At 51.5% G+C, this 18,793-nt stretch overlaps 1 protein-coding gene across 2 annotated transcripts in view; it reads left to right on the forward strand.

The window, feature by feature from the left end:
• The window catches only part of Ntn1 (netrin 1), a 189,892-nt gene that overhangs the window by 166,044 nt on the left and 5,055 nt on the right, over window positions 1-18,793 (forward strand). For both annotated transcript variants that reach the window (XM_074046801.1, XM_020161438.2), the window contains one exon: window positions 5,707-5,781. In XM_074046801.1, the coding sequence (XP_073902902.1) occupies window positions 5,707-5,781 (75 nt within the window). The remainder of the gene's footprint in view (window positions 1-5,706; window positions 5,782-18,793) is intronic.

Raw genomic sequence — 18,793 nt, forward strand, 5'->3', positions numbered from 1 at the left:
CATTCTTTCTTCTTTAATAGCAAATAATATTTACTACATTGCGGTCAAGAAATGTGGCCTGTACAGTATCAGCTTCTTGGAATAAATTTAGCATTCTTTCACTCCTTATGAGTGTCTGTCTGTTTCTTATTGTGTTTCTATCCATTTTTTTATTTCTTTTTTGGTGAATATATTTCAGCGAGATGTTATCCCACACCCATCAAATAGTTCTTTTTTTATTATTATTATTATGAGGTGATCTGCTTTGTCCATTTTAAACATCCTTGCCTGGAATTCTACTTTTTTGATACTAGCATTTCAACTTCTTGGTTAATATTTCTTGGTCTTCATTTGCAGATAAGCCTTTGCCCCTGACTAAGTTGTAAGCTTTTAAAAATCACTTTAATTATATTCATCTTAAACAGTCATTTTTAAATATTAATTTTAAAATAAGTTTTTCAGTAGGAGAGTTGTATTCTGTTCTTAATTTATCATAAATGCTTTGTAGGCTGGGTATGGTAGTTTGAACCTGTACTCCCAGCTACTCGGGAGGCAGAGGTCAGAAGGATTGCGGTTCAAGGCTAGCCTGGGCAAAAAGTTAGTGATACTGCCATCTCAGCCAATAAAAGCTGACATGGAGGTGCATGCTTGTCATCCCAGCTATGCCAGAAGGACAGTAGGAGGATCACAGTCCAGACCAGCCTCGGAATACATGCAAGACCTTGTTTGAAAACTAAAGGAAAAGGGCTTGGGGAATGGCTCAAGTGGTAGAGCGCCTGCCTAGCAAGCATGAGGCCTTGAGTTCAAATCCCAGTACTGCAAAAAAACCCACTTTGTATATTTTCAATTTTTTGGCTTATCTTTTGACATAATCGTAGCTGTGTTTGTGGTTTTTCAAAAGCAGTGCTTTATCTGTATTCCTTATTTGGCAAAGCCAAGCATGAACTAGCATCTTTTACATTATGTTTTAGACAAAAAGCTTGGTTTCCCACATCATTCTGTGTCTTAGTTTTTGTTAATATAATCTAAAATTTCAAAGCAAATTCTTATGGTTAGTCAGATGTTTTTTTTCAAACATTTTTGAATTATTTTGATATTTGCATTCAGTTTTAGAACAGTGGAACCCCAGTATTTACTGGTTTCAGTACTCATTACTGGGGTGTTTGTACCATGACTTTCCCCTCTTAATCTCTTAATTTTTTATTCATTTCTTAGTTGGAAAATATTCTCAAGTACTTATTTCAAAAGAGATATATGATTGAAACATTTTCTTTTTAAAAAATATTTTTAATTAGTTTACAATAAAATAATAGCTGTAAAGGGGGTTTCGTTGTGACATTTCCACATAAGCATAAAATGTACCTGGTTTGGTTTGTCCCCTCCATTGTTCTCTCTTCCCCCTCCGTGGACTATTTTCTGAGTTTGCACACCTTGAGAATGCATTTTGTTCATTGTGGCCTGTGTATATGCAAGACCATCTAGCTGGGTATAAAATTCTTATAACTTTCCTGAGAGACCTTATAATTATTGCTCCATCATCATCTACTAAGTGTGTTATCTTTTTTTCTTATTCTGGTATTTCCTATGTTTTGCAAAGATGTGTCTTGGTGTAAATTTGTTTTTCTTGAGTTTTGAAAGAACTTGCTGAGCACTTTCTTCTACATATGTAGGTCTGTCTTTAGCTTAGGAATCCTTTCTTTGATTCACGCTTCCATTCTGTTTGGCCTCTTTCAGTTCTCATCCAGACATATGCTATTTTCCTACTTCCCATGTCTTTATCTCTTTCCTCTAAACTTTGTGAGAGTTTCTTCAGTGTGTTCTCCATGTTCATGAATCAGTTCCAACATTTCTCTTTGCTGCTTCCGGTGGATTTTAATTGCATTACTGGGTGTTAAGATGTTTGCTTTAGTTTTTTGTTTCTTCCAGCTCTTCTTTTTCTTATGCCCATATGGCTTTTCAACTCAGCTTTGTCTTTTCTCGGAGTTCATAGAAGCTGTCTTTTTAGAGGTGTTTTAGCCTGCCTTGCCCATTTGGTTACATATTGTTGACAACTGTTTTCTGAGTTGAGGTGACAGAGTTGACTAGATGGAACAGAGAGCATATGCCCACAGAACCTCAAATTTTTATTTGTAGAGCCCTGTGCTGGCGTGATCACTAGATTTCTATCTCAGATCCAAGGCAAATGTCCACAGATCATGCCCAATTCCCAGTTCCTACCAGGCTTTTCCACTTGGATTCACTTCTGCTCCATGGAGCTGATGCTTTTATTTCCAGTGCCTGACGTCCTAATCTGAGATAGCCAGTGCAGCTGTTGTCCTTCCAGTCCCTCCCTTCCCTGGACAAGGTATTGTCCACACTGCCCACACTTCCTGCCCATTTTGTTTTCTGGTCATTGTCTTTCTGTCATCCTCCTTTTTTCCAGGTTCTTTCTGTTCATCAGACAAAGCATCATATCCTGAGGTAAAACCCAGATAGATTTTGCTTCTTCCACCACCATCTGCCTTTAATTAATAGAGATTGCTCTCAGATTCCGGTATTGGGTCATCTATCAGTTTCTTTCTTGGCATTAGTGTGAATTTTCATTTTTTTCACTGTCTTTATAGCTATTTTGGAACAAAACAGAGAGGCCCCACAAGGGCAGCCACATGGCTGGCATGTTGCGGGAGGAATCAGAACTGCATTTTTTTAAAGTCACTATTTGGCCATCTTGAAGCAGTCTTTGTAGCTTTGTGTGCAGTCAGTAAAGGAAACAAATGCAGGGACATTTTCCTTATCCAGGGACCACTTGTCCAGTGACCTCAGCAATTTGGAATACGACCCAAACGAAGAGTCCACAAGCAGCCAAATACCTTTCAGGGTGTCTGGTTCTGAAGGTTATTCACTTTCCCCAAAGGGGCATGCTTCAGCCTTTCCTTCCAAGCCTATTTACCTGGATTTTATACAAGTCTAACAAGCTTGGTCTTTGTATTCTCCTAGCTCACAACTAAATTAGAATCAGCAACTCTGAAAGGAGTAGCAGACATTTTGCAACAAGCATATTGACCTAAAAAACAAAACAAAACAAATCCAACTATAAATGCACAGAGACTGATAACACTTTCTGTGTTTGAGTTAACAGCCACCTATCTGGGTCTTTCCCCTGCCAAGCTGAGTGCTGCATGCCTGTCACAGGTACCCAGACCATCCCCTCCCACACATTGGAGCCACTTGGGGTTCAGTGTTTCCTAAATCAAAAAAAATCAGAACCTCTTGGAGCTGGGACCCAGGGTTCAGTGTCTTTGAAAGCTTCTGGGTGATTCTGCTGCGTAGCCAGGGCTAGGAACCAAGCATTAGGATCATAGGTAGCCAGACTTCCTCTAATGAGGTTGGGGCAAGTGACTCCCCAACCATCTCCACTGTGAAATGAGGCTTAAAGTGGAGAGGAGCTCATCAAGCATCAGAACGGTGCCAAGGCCTTGTTGCTGCCAGGTGCCAACGCCATGGATGGGTGCTACCTTTGTGATACATACTGATGACCGTTACTTGGCAAACAGGCTTGGGAGTATGAGCTCCTTGTGGGGTGATGGATGCCATAAATTCTAGGACAGTGTCTGTCCCAGGTGGACACTAGCTCTGAAGAGAAAAGCTTTAACAGTGACTAGGGTGGGCACAGCGATGCTGAAGGTCTAGGGCTCGGTTGTCTCAGGACTCATCTGCCTTTTTCTTGTCCTGTGGAAGGGAGTGCCCCTTGGCAGGCCACCCTGACACCTTTCTAAGCTCTGATTTCCTCATCTTTAAGCTCAGCACTGAAGCCCCTTCTGCAAGGCCCAGGTGAAGCTCACCAGAGCTGATGTGCTCAGTGTCACCCTCTCCACCCTGGCCATCACTTGGGTGTGTCACCGAGCCTATGCAGAGGAGGCAGGCGTCAGTGATTTCCTCCAGATCCAAAATGAAAGTACTCACTCAAACCAACAACTTTCCCAAAAAATAGCATGAGGGCACCAAGTGGACTCAGGGCTGTCCCTGCAGTGATGTCACTCTGTACCACTTGTTTACCTCTTTAAGTGGAGACAGCAGGGAGGGAGGACAGCCTTACACACAACCTGGGTTCAGCCACACAGTGGCTTTGCTATGGGTGTCATCTGTCCCTGAGCTGGCACCAAAGAGGCCTAACATGGCTGTTCCCAACTGGGAAGGGTGGTGGCAGTGGTGGTCACTGTTTAGTTGAGTGTTTGGGCTGCTGCCCCCTCCTATCTTGATCTCTCAGGCCTGGTCACAGTAGAGTGAAGGCCCCTCTCAAAGGACAGCCCGGTCTCTGCACCCCAAGAACTCTCCTCTGCAGTGACCGACTGGCTGTCTAGCTGACAGGGAAGACTGATACTGTGGCCTCTGGTGCCTCTGGACAGGGCCATTGTGAGGGAACTCCAGGGGCTTGCACCACAGGGGAACAGAAAGGGGAGCTGTTTTCTCCCATTTCCTGAAACTGGTTCCTGAGTTGAGCCCCCAAGAAGCTGCCTAGATGGGGGGTTTCTCCCAGGCAGTGGGATAGAACAGAGATGACTAGTTGAGGTACCTATTCTGGGACCTCAAGGGAGGCAGCTGCCTCCTGGGAGCTAGAGCCTGGCTCTGGGGCAATGGTCTCTGAATAATCCCTGAAGAATGTAGCCACAAGCTGGGGGTAGGTGGCACTGAGAGGCTTTCCTGCCCTGGCTGTGCCCTGTACTCATACCCAAATCATTTCTTTCTCTCACCTTAACCTTGGTAGGTAGCTAACCCTCTTTGAGCCTCAGTTTTCTTCTCTGTAGGATGGGAATAACACTGATCCATCAAAGAATGGTTTTGAGAATTGAGGGAGATCTAGCATGTTAAGTGGTAGGGCAGTGCAGGTGCAGCAGATTTCCTATGTCTCTATAATGGTCTGTGGCCTCATGCTGACTGTGTCACATACAGACCTAACAAAGGGAGAGCCTTGTCTTGTCCAAAGAACAGAAATTGCTGGCAGGAAGAGGGGGTAAGGTTGGGCTGGGGTCCAACCATGAGTTTTGCATTTGGGGGGTTGACAGGGCCAGTGCCATTAGAGGCAAATCTGATGGGCTGGTAGGCCGTGATTGCTGCACATCTCGCCTGGCTCTCACTCGGGGCCTGGAAGATCCCTAAGTGATACCCGGAGGATGCAGGCCCTCAGCCCTACCTCTCAGCAGTAGGGCCCATTAGAACTGAACTTTTCTTCTTAGGGCATTTTATTTGAACACTCCAGTGGAGTGGACACCAAAGGGGTTTTCTAATGCTTCATGGGCTGCTAATTTCCTCTGTGACCTCTTTTGTTGGGGCCTGACCCCAGCCAGAGGCTCTGCGCCATGAAAGCCAGCTCCTGACACAGACTGGGAGCGTGGGGTGACAATGAGGCCTGTATCGACTTTAATCAGGCTGCAGTTGTGTCTTAAGAACAGGGGGAATTTGTATGGTGCTCAGAAGTCCTGGGTGGCAAGATATGGAAGCTCCCAGAGTGTCTCACGGAGGCCAAGGCAGCTAAAGGATTCCTTAGGCCAAAGGAGGGGGAGGTCAGGTGGGGGCCTTTTGTCCCAAGGGCTTCTTTAGAAGGCTGGCCTGCCCTGAATGGCCGCCTGCCCAGCTTGGCCCATGGGTATCACAGGCCTCAGGGTATTTAGGGAGGTGGTCTCCTGCTCTGCCGGCCAGGCTATTCATCTCCAGCCTAATTAGTTTTTATCTGTGCTCCCCCTCCTGCAGACTGTGATTCCTACTGCAAGGCCTCCAAAGGGAAGCTGAAGATTAACATGAAGAAGTACTGCAAGAAGGACTATGGTGAGTGAGGACCCCCCACCCCCACCCCAGAAAGGGGAATGTGACCAGCAAGAAGCTGCCATCGCTGTAATCCATGGAGCCCGTGCTTAAGAATTCCTCCTCTCTTCCACTTCGGCCCTCAGGGACAGGATACGAGATACGAGGAGCTGCAGGAGCCTGATTTCTCCCCCTTGCCCTATAGAGAGGCACCCAGGCTGGTGGTGACCTCTGAGGCTGGGATTCCCAGGCTCAGTTCTGGCCTTGCTGGGCTGTGTGGCTACAGACCACTCACTTGCCCTCTGGTGTTCTGTGTCCTCGTTCATGCTGTGGGCATTCAGTTCCAGGCTATGTTGCTCAAAGCGAGGTCCTTCAGGCATCAGAAAGGCGGTAGGAGACCTGGTGTGTTTAGAATAGTTCCCAGGCTACAGTAGGACTGGGAATCTGCATTGCAGACCCTGACCTTGAGGGGTCTGGCAGCCCTGCCCTGGGACCCCAGTCTCATGGGGGTTGTCGCTGGGCCAGCTGCTTGAACAAGACTTGAAGTTTTTTTCTTTAATAAGCATAATGAAATGATGAAGCCCAAAGGAATTTTAAGATTTTCTAAAACTTTCTTGTTTTACTATGGGGTGTGTGTGTGTGTGTGTGTGTGTGTGTGTGTGTGTGTGACAGAGAGAGAGAGAGAGAGAGCGAGAGAGAGAGAGAGAGAGAGAGAGAGAGAGAGAGAGAGAAACAGAATATACACGCACATATCCATATATATATATATATATACACCCCACACCAAAGCCAGGACAAACTCCCAGGAATCCAGTCTTATTTTCCACAGGCTGCCTGGTATCCCCCAAGGTGAAGCAAGAGCACCTGGCAGAAGTGGCCAGACTCTGGGCATTGATGTCCAAGGTCCCTCTAGGGTTCACAGTAAGTTCCCCGAAGCCTCTTTAAAGTACAGGTATCCCAGGGTAGCAAAAGAAGTTCCAACTCCCACTGGGAAATAAACCTGGACTTCTATAACAAAGTTAAACAAACTTCCTTTAAAGATAAAGGAAGCATCTGCTGTCTCCAAGCCAGCTGACAGCCTCAAAGAGAAGGCCTCCAGGTGGTACTGAAAGAACCCCAGGGGGCCCTGAGTTGCAGGGGCTGTGTCCTCTCAGTCCGGGGTCTTCAGCCTCTGCTGGGGACTATGACTTGGGCCATTGAAGGCCCCTCTCAACTTCTTGTGGACTGAGAACTTTTGGGACCTGATCACTACTTCTGGCAAAGCAGCAGCCCCAGGAAAGTCTGGACCTGGAGGGACACCTGCCTTCTTAGCTCCTTGCTGTCCTTCCTCTGGGCCCTGGGGTCACTGGGCAGAAAGGGAGGAGAAAGAAGGAACAGGTGGGTCTGCTTGGGGGGAGAACTGTTCATGTCGGGGTTGCTCTTAAAGGTGCCTCCAAGTAACTGCTGTGAGTAGGCTGACTAGGAGAAGGGACAGTTGAGTAGTCTTTTCAGCAGGTGCTGACCCACAGCTTCTATTCTGTTCTTCAAGTACAAAAAGGAAAAGTTAGACTCTAAAGTTATAAAAATGGATCAGTTTTCTACCCCATTATATCAGACTCAGTCTGGTTTTGCTTTTCTCAGACGTTTTTTTCCTTCAAAGGGTTGCCTGGCCCCCTGACTTCTAAGGAGCAGGCCCTCTCTATCTTCTGAACTTGACATCCTCTTTCAGAGTTGGGGCCACCCTGCTCTGGGCACCCCTGCCAGCAGGGGTGCTGCTGTCATGCAGGGGAAGGGCGGGACGTGTCCTCTGGGTTCCCTGTGGCCCTCTGTTCCTTGACTGGCTCCCCATCCCTGACTTCCTCATGGTTATCAGTGTGAAATAGCTGTCAGACACTGTGGGCTTCAGTTCCTTCAAGTCACAGGTGGGGACACTGGCTAGTCTGGTGAAGTGGCTTACTCAATCACACTGCCAAGTGGTGACCTAGATTCCTGCTCCCTTCACAGCAGCCTTCCCGGGGCTTTTCCTTCCCCATCACCTCCCAGGACCCTACCTGTCGAAAGGCCCAGAGAGATGAGAGGACAGCCCAGTACACCCATCCTTCCAGACATCATGGTGGTCCTCCATTCCTGCCCCATTCCTGCAATCCAGGTGCATGGTCCAGATTGACCAACAGGTTGCTGGGGAGGCGAGGGTCCCTCCTCTGGGGCCAGATGAGGCCTCAATCTGTGCCACCAGCTTTACTGCTCTCTTAGTCGTGCTGCCTGGACTGCCTTTTTTCTTTCTCCAGCATCCCTGTGGGTTCTGTGTCTGTCTGTTGTCTGTTTCTTTAACAAAATGCCAGAGACTGAGGAAATTATGAAGAAAAGAGGTTCATTCTATCTCACAGTTCTGGAAGGCCAAGAGTTTGTGCTGATACATGTTTAGCGTGGGTGAGGCCCTGTGGTGCCTCAACCAGGGTGGAAAGTGGAAGGGGAAGTGTGCTTGCGTGAGAGAAGGGGACAAATGGTATGGGAGGCTCTATTGCAACCTGCTCTCAACATAACTAACCCATTCTGCTGGGAGCTACATTAAGCCCCCCATGAGGGTGGATCCTTCCAGACCCCAAATGTCACTCAAACCACTACATTGGGAACCAAGCCTAACAAGAGTTTAGTGGGGACAGACCACATTCAAACCATAGCCAGGGTGTTCGGGTTCCACAGCTGTCCTTGCAAAATAGTCATTTAAAAGTTGGGGAGTCCCTCCACCCTAGTTCAGGGTCTAATGTGTCTGGAAGGGGATCTCCCAGGCTTCTGGGGAGGGCTCAGAAGAGCCAGGCAGAATGGAGGGAGCGGGGCTTCAGGGAGGGGGGATTAGGAAGGAAAGGGTAAGCAGCACCACAGGGGCTGGGTGGAGCATGGCCATGGAGTGGGCAGCTCAGCAGCTGAGCAGGCCTGGCTAGGAGGCTGAGGTGAGAGCCCAGTTGGGCTCTAACGGGCCTATGGAGAATCTTCCATGCATCCTTGGTTGGGACCCTGGATCCCAGGATGAAGTGAGTATGGAGGGTGCCCAGAGAAGATGTGGGTCAGCCCAGGGAAGAACAGGTGAGGCTTCCAGGCCAGCGCAGGAAGGGACACACACACACACACACACACACACACACACACACACACACACACACACACACACACACACACACACAAACACACACACACCCCTCCCCCCCCCCACCTGCTCTCTGATGCCAGCAGGGGGCCAATTAGGAAACACATTTCCTTCAGGGCACTGGGATGTTCCAGAAGTTGCTAATTAGAACTTCCGTTTGCCATCCCTGCTGAATAAAGGCTCTTCTTCCTCCAGGCCCACTAGGTGAGGTTTGACCTGCAAATGTTGGAGGACTTGGGTTTGGGGTGCCCCTGACTCTGGGTGGTGGCTGGTGGGCAGAAAACTGCAGGTCAGGGAGGCCTTTTGGGTCAGACCTGGACTGGCTGGCTTAGTTCTGCCAGCCCTGCTCTCTGCTCTCTCCAGCATGTCTGCCAGTGAGCTGGGGTCTAGCTTGGGAGGGTGGATACCAAGTAAGGCCTAAAAAAATGTGAGTGTGGAGGACCTCGGTGTCCAGATGATCAGAGAGAGCCCCTGACGGGGAAGATGGTTCTTTCTAGTCCCATCTCTTCTACCTCGCCACATGACTTTGGACAGGAACTTTCACCAGCCTGGGCCCAGTTTCCTCAGCAGTAAGAGGAGGTGTGATCAAGGGAACATGATATCCTCCTAAGTGAGACCTTGAACACGGCCCCTGCCACATCAGGCGCCATTTCTAAGGGGCAGGAGCCCTCAAGAGCAGTCCTGTCACCTGTCCTCACCTCTCCTGGGCCATTTCAGTACTCTGTTGCCCTCTAGGGGAATTGAGCTCACCTTGCAAACTCTTGAAAACCAGCCAAGGCAAAGGCCAAAAGTAGAGCTGTTGACCACAGTCAGGCTTTGTTCTTCTCAAGTCTCAGCAGCTCAGGCCAACTTCTCAGGAAAACTTTGCCCTGGGGTGGGGGGGTGGGCCTTTCTTTGTGTGGGTGCCCCAGCACACATGCTTGTGTGTACACGTATGTAAGTGTGTGTGTGTTCACCACTAAGCCTGCATCCCGTTGGGCGGCTCAGACACGGGCACAGCACATCCGGTTTGAGTCACCTGCCATGTGATGCATTTGCCTGGAGGGCCAGGCTCCAGAGACCTCTGCCAGTGGAGTCAAGTGTTGCTGCCCTGCCCAGCTGCGAGGAGCTTCCTTGTTGTGTGCCCCTCTACCCCATCACACACACTTCATGGCTGCCTCTTTTCTTTTCTTCCTTCCTTCCTCCATACCATCATGTCCCTCTTCTCCTTGGGCAAAGTCTCCACTGTTTGGTCCTCACCCACCTCCTCGTGTTTACACAGCCTCTCCTATCTCACATGGCTGCTTCTCACAGGTACCACATACAAACATATGACACACAACATACAACATACAGTATACCCCATCAGGGCAATGCACATCCCAAGACATCCTGGTCCCTCTCCCGTTTGCACCACCTCAGCCCTTTCCTCTGAGCACATCCACTGAGCATCTTGTGTGTGCCCTATCCTGTCCTGGGTGCTGTACTCAGGGATCTGCTTGGCACATGGTCTTGGCCCTCAGGGAGCAGCACACAGTCTAGGAGGAGAGACAGACACACCGATAAGAGCCATAGGCTGCCATGCAGCCCGATATCAGCCTAAGTGGTTTATGCAGGGCATGGCCCATTCTCTAAGAGGTCAAGGGAAGGCTTCCTGGAGGAGGGAGTCTGGGAAACTAGTGTTTACTGGGCAATGCAGGGTTCCCAGACAGAGGGAGGAGTCTCCATGCACAGAAGCTAGATGCAGGCTGGCAGGGTGGCAGAAGCGTGAATGAGGGGTTGCTGTGCACCCAGGGAGGCTGGAGAGAGGGGCCAGCATCATTCAGCATCCTCAGCTATGCAGGTATGCATACAGAAACCACTGACCCCCACCCCAAGAGTGACTCCCACACCCCTGGCTGCTTTCTTGGGGCCTGGGCACTTCTGCCCCTCTCCTTTGTCCTGGGATTCAGACTGGGGAGACAGACAGCACATAGTCTGAAAGGTGAGATCATCTCACTTCTGCCAGTTCTTGGAAAAATGCATCGTTCCCAGAAATGTTTCTTAGTCACCCCTTTTGTCGAAAGACATTTTGGCACCACCAGATGGAAAAATCAGAACACTTTTCACACGAGGATCTGTCTCGAGTGTTCCTCCTGAAGTTCCACAAGGAGGGGTTCTGGGGATGATTCTCAAGGGGCAAGTGCATCGTGGGGAGCAGTTGGGTCTCTTGAGGCCCCATGTGTGCACGTATGTGCCAGTGTACTTCCTTGGGAACCCTGTGGCCCCGGTGGCCTGAATGTCGAGGCAGAATCTGGTTTATCTTGGTGTGCCTCCTGTGTGTGTGCTCTGGTATCTGCAGAGGCAGGGGAAGCCCCAGGGGAAAGGACTTGCTGAGCCAGCAACTGTGACCTTACCCTATCAGCCCTGGATTGACCCCACAGCAACAGCCGCCAGCCTAGTTGTCATCCCTCCTTAATCCTCACAGGCACCTTGAGAGGGAGAGTTCTACCCTGGTCAGTAGGACACTGGGACTCAGCAACATAACAACCACATGTCCAGTCCAGCTGCTGGATGATCCCAGGGCCAGAAGCTTTTCTTCTCCCTCACACCAGAGAATTGAGCTTTCCGCAGGGTAGAGTAGACACAGTGGTCATTAGAAGGCTCAAGTGGTTCCCATAGTAACCTGACTCAGTTTCTGATAAGACTCAGAGAAGAGACCTCAAAAACATCTTCGTGGGCAAGCCAGGAGTGGCCCAGTAGTGTGGGGGACACCTGAGCTGAAGCAGAGACAGTGGGCTTAGTGACAGGGACGTGGGTGATGGTGGCAGGTGGGATTGATGTGACTATTTAGTCATGGATATGGCCAGGTGCTGGAGGAAGATTATAGATCCATGGTGATGGGTGGGAGACCCAGCAGGCAGTGGAGGTGGGCATGAGGCAGAGGCTGCCAGTAGAAATGATTGTGGGTTACGTGGAGCTGATGTGGATTGGAGGGCAGGCAGTGGTGACGATGCTGTGACAGTGGAAGTGCTCCTGAGGGCTGCCGACAGATCCTGGTGACTCAGATTGGGAATAAGTGGGAGCAGTTCCTCACAACTGACCCCAGGGACATGAGGCCTCTTGGCAAATGGTGGCCTCTGCTCCTCATAAGCATTCTTCCCCTTCCTTTCATTGACCCTGGGGTCAACAGCAATTCCCAACAGGCTCAGCCCTTCAAGTGATGAGAGCTGGACAGGTCGTCACCCCATCATAGAGATAGCATTACTGCATCTGCAGCACAGAGTGACTCTGAGGGCTTGGGTGTGGGCCCAAATATTAGAAGATTGCCCTGAGGGCTCTGCCCTAAAGGCAGGGCCCTGGCTGAGGGCTCAGAGGCAACTGATGGTAAATGGCTCAGGGCCAGCTCCGAAGTGCAGAGGACAGGACTCAGACCAGCCAGCAGCACGGGGCAGTGTTTCAGAGGCTTCTTGACTCTCCCAGGGGTCACTGGCCCCCTGGTGATCCTCCAATTTCCCCATCCAGATGTGACCCAAGAGTGCCAGTCCCATATGGAGCCCAGATGTGGAGCTGGGTGTACATGAGTCAGCTTGAGGTCATGGAATGTGGGTGACCACCAGGTTGGACAGGAAGGCCAGTTGGCCTCGGTGACAGGTAGAAAAGCCCCTGTACCCACAGAAAAGTTCCCTCCCCCTATTGAGAACCAGACAGGCTGGGGGCATTGCAGCCCTTCCCAGGGGTCTGGGCAGTACCTCAGCCCTCACCTGCCTGTTTCCTGGTCTTCCTCATGTTCCTTTTCTCTCCTCTGAGCCTCTTGCTTTTGGGAAGGAGGCAGAGCTGGATGCGACCCGAAGGGGACCACAGAGACCATCTGGTGAATGGTATCTCTTCCCATTTTAGAGATGGGGATACTGAGGCCCAGGGAAGGGGGCACCTATGCAACCTGCCCAGAGAGCTGGTATGGAGTTGGACTGGGGGACACTAGCTGACCATGCTTATCTACTCCCCACTGGTCCTGGTCCTTTGTCTCCAACCATCACAGAGCACTTTTCCCACCAATGCTGGGCTGGAGTGCCAGTTACCACTATTCCTGGAGCTTCCTGCCCGGGATCTGCCACCTCTGTTCTGCCTGTGAGATGGAAGATATGTGCAGCCCCAGCCACTGTGTGGCGTCCCATGGGCACCCCACATTCCCAAGCAGCCTGCAGGAGCTTGGGGAAGTATGGCCTGCGATCACACAGCACCTTTGCGAGCTCTCGCATCTGAATTGCTTCATGCAGGTGGACGTGGCTGTACTACAGGTCACCCCTAGAGCTGAGCCTGTCCCAGGGCTCAGTGCACACTGCCTACGGCTTCATGTCCTGAGGCTCGCTCTTTAGGTCTCCTGGCAGAGGGTGGTTTGGCTTCTAGGAACTTATAGATGTTCAGAGCACATGTGGGGGTCTCCTGGGGTGGCCTGCAAGTGCCAGTCCCACCAATGAGCTGTGTTGAGGAGAGGACGCTCTATGCTCTCCTCAGCTCGCTGGGGTTGGAGGCTCCAGGGGGAAATAGGTAGCTGGCAGAATTGTTTAAGGAGTTCTCAGATACTCCACTCCCCTCCATGATGTGAGTATAAATCTAACGTCCTGCTGGGCCTCTGACCAGAAAAACCCGCCACACCAGGCTTTCTGGGAGCTGGGGAGGAGCCTGGGTGACAGGGACCTAGACCAAGGCCACATCAGGGAGACCTTTTCCATGTTAATGAGGCCAGGGCCTGGGGAGCACTCATTGCCCCCCTTTCCAGATTCTGCATGGACATCCAGCAGGCTCCTAAGAAAAGGGATGAGGAGTAAGCATGGATTAGAGGGTAGTCAGGTTGTTTCAGTTTCTCCTTACAGTGGGGAGGAGGCAGCCCCAAGCCCCTCCTGGGGCTTGCAGCAGGCTCTTCCTGGGGCTGATGTGTGAGAGGGACCAGCCCCCATAATGAGGGTCCTTCAGCTAGGGTCACACAGGGCCCATGTCCCCTCTCCTACATGAACCTCTTCCACTGTAGGGTGGCTGATCTCTTTTTGTGGGGGCTACATACCTTCCCCCAAGTCTGGTCCTCTACTGTCCCCTCCTCCGGGGGTCCCCAGGCAACCAGATAATCTCAGGCACTGGCTCATCTCCCCTCCCAGACAGAGCCTAAGCACCAGAACCTAGCAGGGGAGACTGAGGCAGCACCCTTAATTTCTGTTGGTTCTTTGGTTGGGGGGACCTTTAGCCAGTTCTAAGTTGGGTGCCCCCATCTTATCTAAGATCTGGGGAGATGTGGCAGGGGGTAGCAGCCCCGGGATCCCTGAGGCTATGCGTGGTAGGTTGCTGAGGGTGGCCACGGTGAGCTTCCACCTCACTTGATGATGTCACTGTCATGACAGCCAGCTTCAGGCGTGTGGGCCCCCCTTTGCATTCCCCAGAACAGACCCCATGTTTCTCTGGGCAGCCTGGCAGCTCTGGGAACAAGGCTTGGCTCTGGCCTGGGAAGCCTGTGGTCAGAACTTCATTTTATAAAAGCAGCTGCAGCTCATGACATGCTCTCTAGCCAGGAGATTTACGGGGCTGAGTGGTTTTAATGGTTTCTGTGAGGTTAGTGTCCTCCCCTGACTGTCCTGGCCACTGGCTGTGAGGCAGATAGATTGGTGACAAGCCTTGCCTAGCTGGACTGGTTCAATAGGGAGGTATGGCTGTGTGGGGTGGGAGGGGAGCAAGGGGACCACCCAAGCCCCCTTGGGAGGGGCAGCCACGCAGGGAAGCCCCTGGGGGTCCATCCTGTGTAGCCCATAAATCTAGGAGACCTCCAAGAGGCAGGAAGTATACCCACAGAAGTGTCCCTCATGCTCAGGCCTTGCTGGGGAGAGGGGAACGGCCGGCAGCCCTCCCCCCCGCCACACCTCCATGCCACAGCTGCTCCCCCAGGGCTCACCGAGCAGGTACTTATCCAGTGCTGGCCTTTCCTTCCACTTGTCAGTTCCCAGCAGGCCATGAGTGAGTTGTCTTCACTGGCCAAACAGCTTCTCTAGACCATGGCCCAGGTGGGGAGCTTTGATCTCAGTGGGAGGTCCCCAAAACCTGTGTGCACCAGTCAGCTCTGAGCTTCCTGCTGCCACTAACTTTCCATGGTGGTGGCAATGCCAGTTTCTCAGAAGACCCAGAGCTCGAAGTCCCTGATGGCCCCTAGCCCAGGGCAACAGGAGCTGGGAAGGGAGGGAGGTGGGTTTTCAGTGAGCTGGGGCTTTGGGAAGAGGATAGAACTGCCATGGGGCAGCAGGCCCCTGTGGAGAATCCAAGCACAGGATGTGCCTGAGGCTCCCCACTCTTCAGGTTGTCTCTGATAGCCTGGAAATTCCCCCAATGCTGGGACTCAGGGAAGGGTGAGGTGCCTGCGATGGATGACCAGACAACTGCTCCTGCAGAAGGATACACTGGTGCCTTGCACAGGCAGCAGATTGGACTCTGCCCTCTGTGCTCAAGAGGGAAGTGGCTGCCCTGGGCCTGCCTCCCAGCCTCTGCCCCTTGGCCAGATCCAGTGCCTGCAGCCCCCAGCCTCTTCCTTTCCCCCTGGAACCACAGCTGGGCCTCCACCAAGGAATAGCAATTCTTGTGGCTTATCCTATCCTGATGGCCTAGAAAAACATACCTTGCATGAAAGTCCTTCCTTTGAGCCCCAGAATTGCTGAGAGGGACTGCTGCAGGGTGCTGGGTTCTGTGGCTATAGGAAAGGAGGTTTTGCTGTCTATATACTGGGCAGCTCCCAGACTCCAAGGCCAGGAGAAGCCTGGCTGGGACAACTGTGGAGCTCTGGAAGTCTTTTTTTTTTTTTTTTCCCAGCTCACTTGCAGTAGTCCCCAGGACAAAGCCCTCCTATTGTGGAGTGAGCAGGGATTCACAAAAGGAGGATGGATTTGCAGTGTAGATCCCAAGATGGAGCCATAGCTCACTGGTGGTGGGGCCTGAAGCACTGGCCAGATGGAGGCCCTGCCAGCATCTGCTTCATTGACTCTCCTGTCTCCACTTTGGAGAAGGGCCACCCTGGCTCATGGCTGGGACCAACTTCCTTTTGAACAGCAGTCTCTAATTTAAGGGGCATGTCTCCCATCTCCCTGGTCTGATTTCATGGTCGTCTTCCTGTGGGTCATCTCATCTCCCTCCTTTCTGAATGGGGGAAGGTCCTCCCCAGAGCCTCATGTTCTAGCCTTGTGAGGTTAATGCTTATTAGGACATCAGTGTGAAGACAGGAGAGTTTAGGTGTCCTGAGGAGTCCTGAGGACTCGGGCTAATAGGCCTGAGCTGAGTGTCATTCTGTGGGTGTGTCTTAGTCTGTTCATTAGACTGGGTAATTTATAACTGTAGAAATTTATTGTTTCTATTTTGGAGGCTGGGCAGTCCAAGATCAAGGCACCAGCAGATTCAGTGTCTGGTGAGGGCTGTCTGCTTCAAAGATGTCCCCTTAATTGCTGTGACCTCACATCGTAGAAGGGGCATGGGCACACTTGAGCCTCTTTTTTAAGGGCACTAGTTTCATTAGTAAAGGTGGCTCCCTCATAACTTAGTCATTTCTCAAAGACCCCACCTCTTCATAGTCTCACCGTGGGTATTAGCTTCCAGCATAGGAATCTGGGAGGGACTCCAGCATGAAGACGAGAGCAGGACGGAAAGGCCTGTCCTTGGGGGCCATGGGCCTAGGATGGGCACAGCTTCTCACTGCCCAGTTTCTGGGCCTGGAGATGTCACATACACATCTGTGTCGATGGGCCCCAGGCTCCATGTAGCCTGGAGACCTTGGTTATTCTCTGCTCAAAGCCAGCAGCCAGTCAGAAGTGGCAGCAGCCTGGTGGTACGCCATGTGGCTGCCAGAGCGTGTGGAGCAGATCTGTTTGAGGTCACCGTTGCAATGTATTTTGAATATTTTCAGCTGTATGTGCACTGTAGGGACTTGGCCTGTGCACTGTGTGCGCAGCTCATACTTGGTGGGCTGTGTAATGTGTGGAGGCGTTGCCAAGGGCAGCGGAAATGTGGATTTTCTTCCAGTGTAATCACATGAATCCTACCACCACCCTCCCCTGCCCCTGTGTCTTCTCACCCTGTAGCTGGGGTGGTTCCCACTCTGGAGAGCTGGGATTTGCTGGGGTTGGAAGGACAAGGGCCAGGTGTCCCAGCTGACCAGTGTCCATTGCTTTGTCCCTCTGCATTCTTGAGGACAGCTGAATGTTCAGGGGCCACCCTTCAGGGCTTGGTCCTCAGGGCTAAGCAGGTCCTCTTCAGGCCAAGGCTGGCTGTGCTTGGGAGTGGGACTGGGACTGCTTTAGGTGCCCCACCTGATGGTCCAGGGTATTCTCTGAGGGGAGAGAGGTCAGGAAGGACCATATTCTTTTCTTGCAGGTCTCCCAGGGAGTAGGAAAGTCACTTGGGGGAGGGGCAATCCAAGGCTAGACCATGACCAGTTAGCTTACTCCAGCCTTTTCTCAGGTTGAGAGACCCTGTCAGGCCTTCCCTCTTACTTGGCCCTGGGCTAAGACCCAAGACTCTGAGTCTTTGAAATTAATCTTATTTGGGCTGGTTTCTAGGGCTGCCAGACTAAGGTGCCACATATTGTGTGGCTGAGATAACAGAAATTTTCTCAGTTCTGGAGGCCAGAGGTCTGAGATCAAGGTGTCAGCAGGACAGGTTTCTGCCAGCTGCCCTCTCACTGTGGTCTTTCTGTGTCCTGATTGTCATAAGGTTACCAGTCATAGTGACTAGGGCCTACTTTGCTGACCTCATCCTAATTACATTCGTAAAGACTGTGTCTTCAAATACGCCACTCTCTGAAGTACGGGAGAGTCTGGGCCCCAGCGTACGAATGTGGGTGGTGTGATTCAGCCTCCAGTGCCAGTCAGCTGTGCCTCCACATGCCCATGCTGGGTGGGGTGAGGGAACCCTGTAGCTGGGCCAGCGGGCTGAGGTGCCACAGAGAAAACAGCAATATCTGGAGGAAGACTCATTCTGTATTCAGCTCAGTCCTGGGGAGAGGAAACCAGGGCTCTTAGGGATGCTAGCAGTCCCCCATTGCTTAGTTGAGGGGCACTCAGTTGCCACGGTGACCTCTGTCTGCATAGTCAAATACAGGCGGCCCAGCCACTTCTCTGGTCTGGAGAGCTCCCCCACCCCCACCCCTCAGAGTTCACACTGAGTGTTGAGTCCCTTGGCTGCAAAAACATGGAAACGGTTGCCATGGCGGCCATTCTTTGAGCCCTCAGACTGGAGTGCAAAGTTCAGGATGCCCAGGAACAGCTGAAATGAAAATATGGGAAAATTTGCCACTTCCCGCCCTAGGATGATGAGTTGGATGGTGTTCTGTTTTCCTGTGCACCCTGTGGGCCTACCTCTGCCCATCACACAGGGCCAGTGCGGGTGCAGGCAGGAAGGAGGGCGGTCCCCTGGGTGTGAAGGTGGTAGTGTAGCCCCCAGGGACCTTGAGGGGAGCTGGCCTATGCTGGTGGAGAGGCAGAGCTCTAGGTGGACCATTGCTTGGGACTGGAAATGGGGAGGTGATAATCACTGGACCTTCCCTAGGGACATGTCCTTGTCAATGCTGGAGCCATGGAGCCTACAGTTCTTTCAAGCTGCTGCCCCTTCTCCCGAGGGCTCAAGTGTACTGGGTGGCCAGGGTGCTCTTCAGCCCAGTGCATGGACATCACTTCTGTGCTCCAGGGGATGAAGGGTATGGTGCATGGGCTCAGTACAGGAAAGAGGCCCTGAATGTGGGTGTAGACTGTGGCTAAGTTTCCCTTGAATGGAGCTCAGCATGGCTGAGGCCTTCTCCAGGCCAATTTCTTCCTGGACCTGGAGGAAGTCATGTGTCCCCTTACCCCCAGAAATTCCCTCAAGTAGGCTCCATGAGGCTTTGATGACCTGAGATGCACCAACCAAAGGGTTCTACAGTTAGGGTTGTTTGGG

The sequence above is a fragment of the Castor canadensis genome, chromosome 11, assembly GCF_047511655.1.
Source record: "Castor canadensis chromosome 11, mCasCan1.hap1v2, whole genome shotgun sequence".
In the NCBI taxonomy this organism is placed as follows: Eukaryota; Metazoa; Chordata; class Mammalia; order Rodentia; family Castoridae; genus Castor; species Castor canadensis.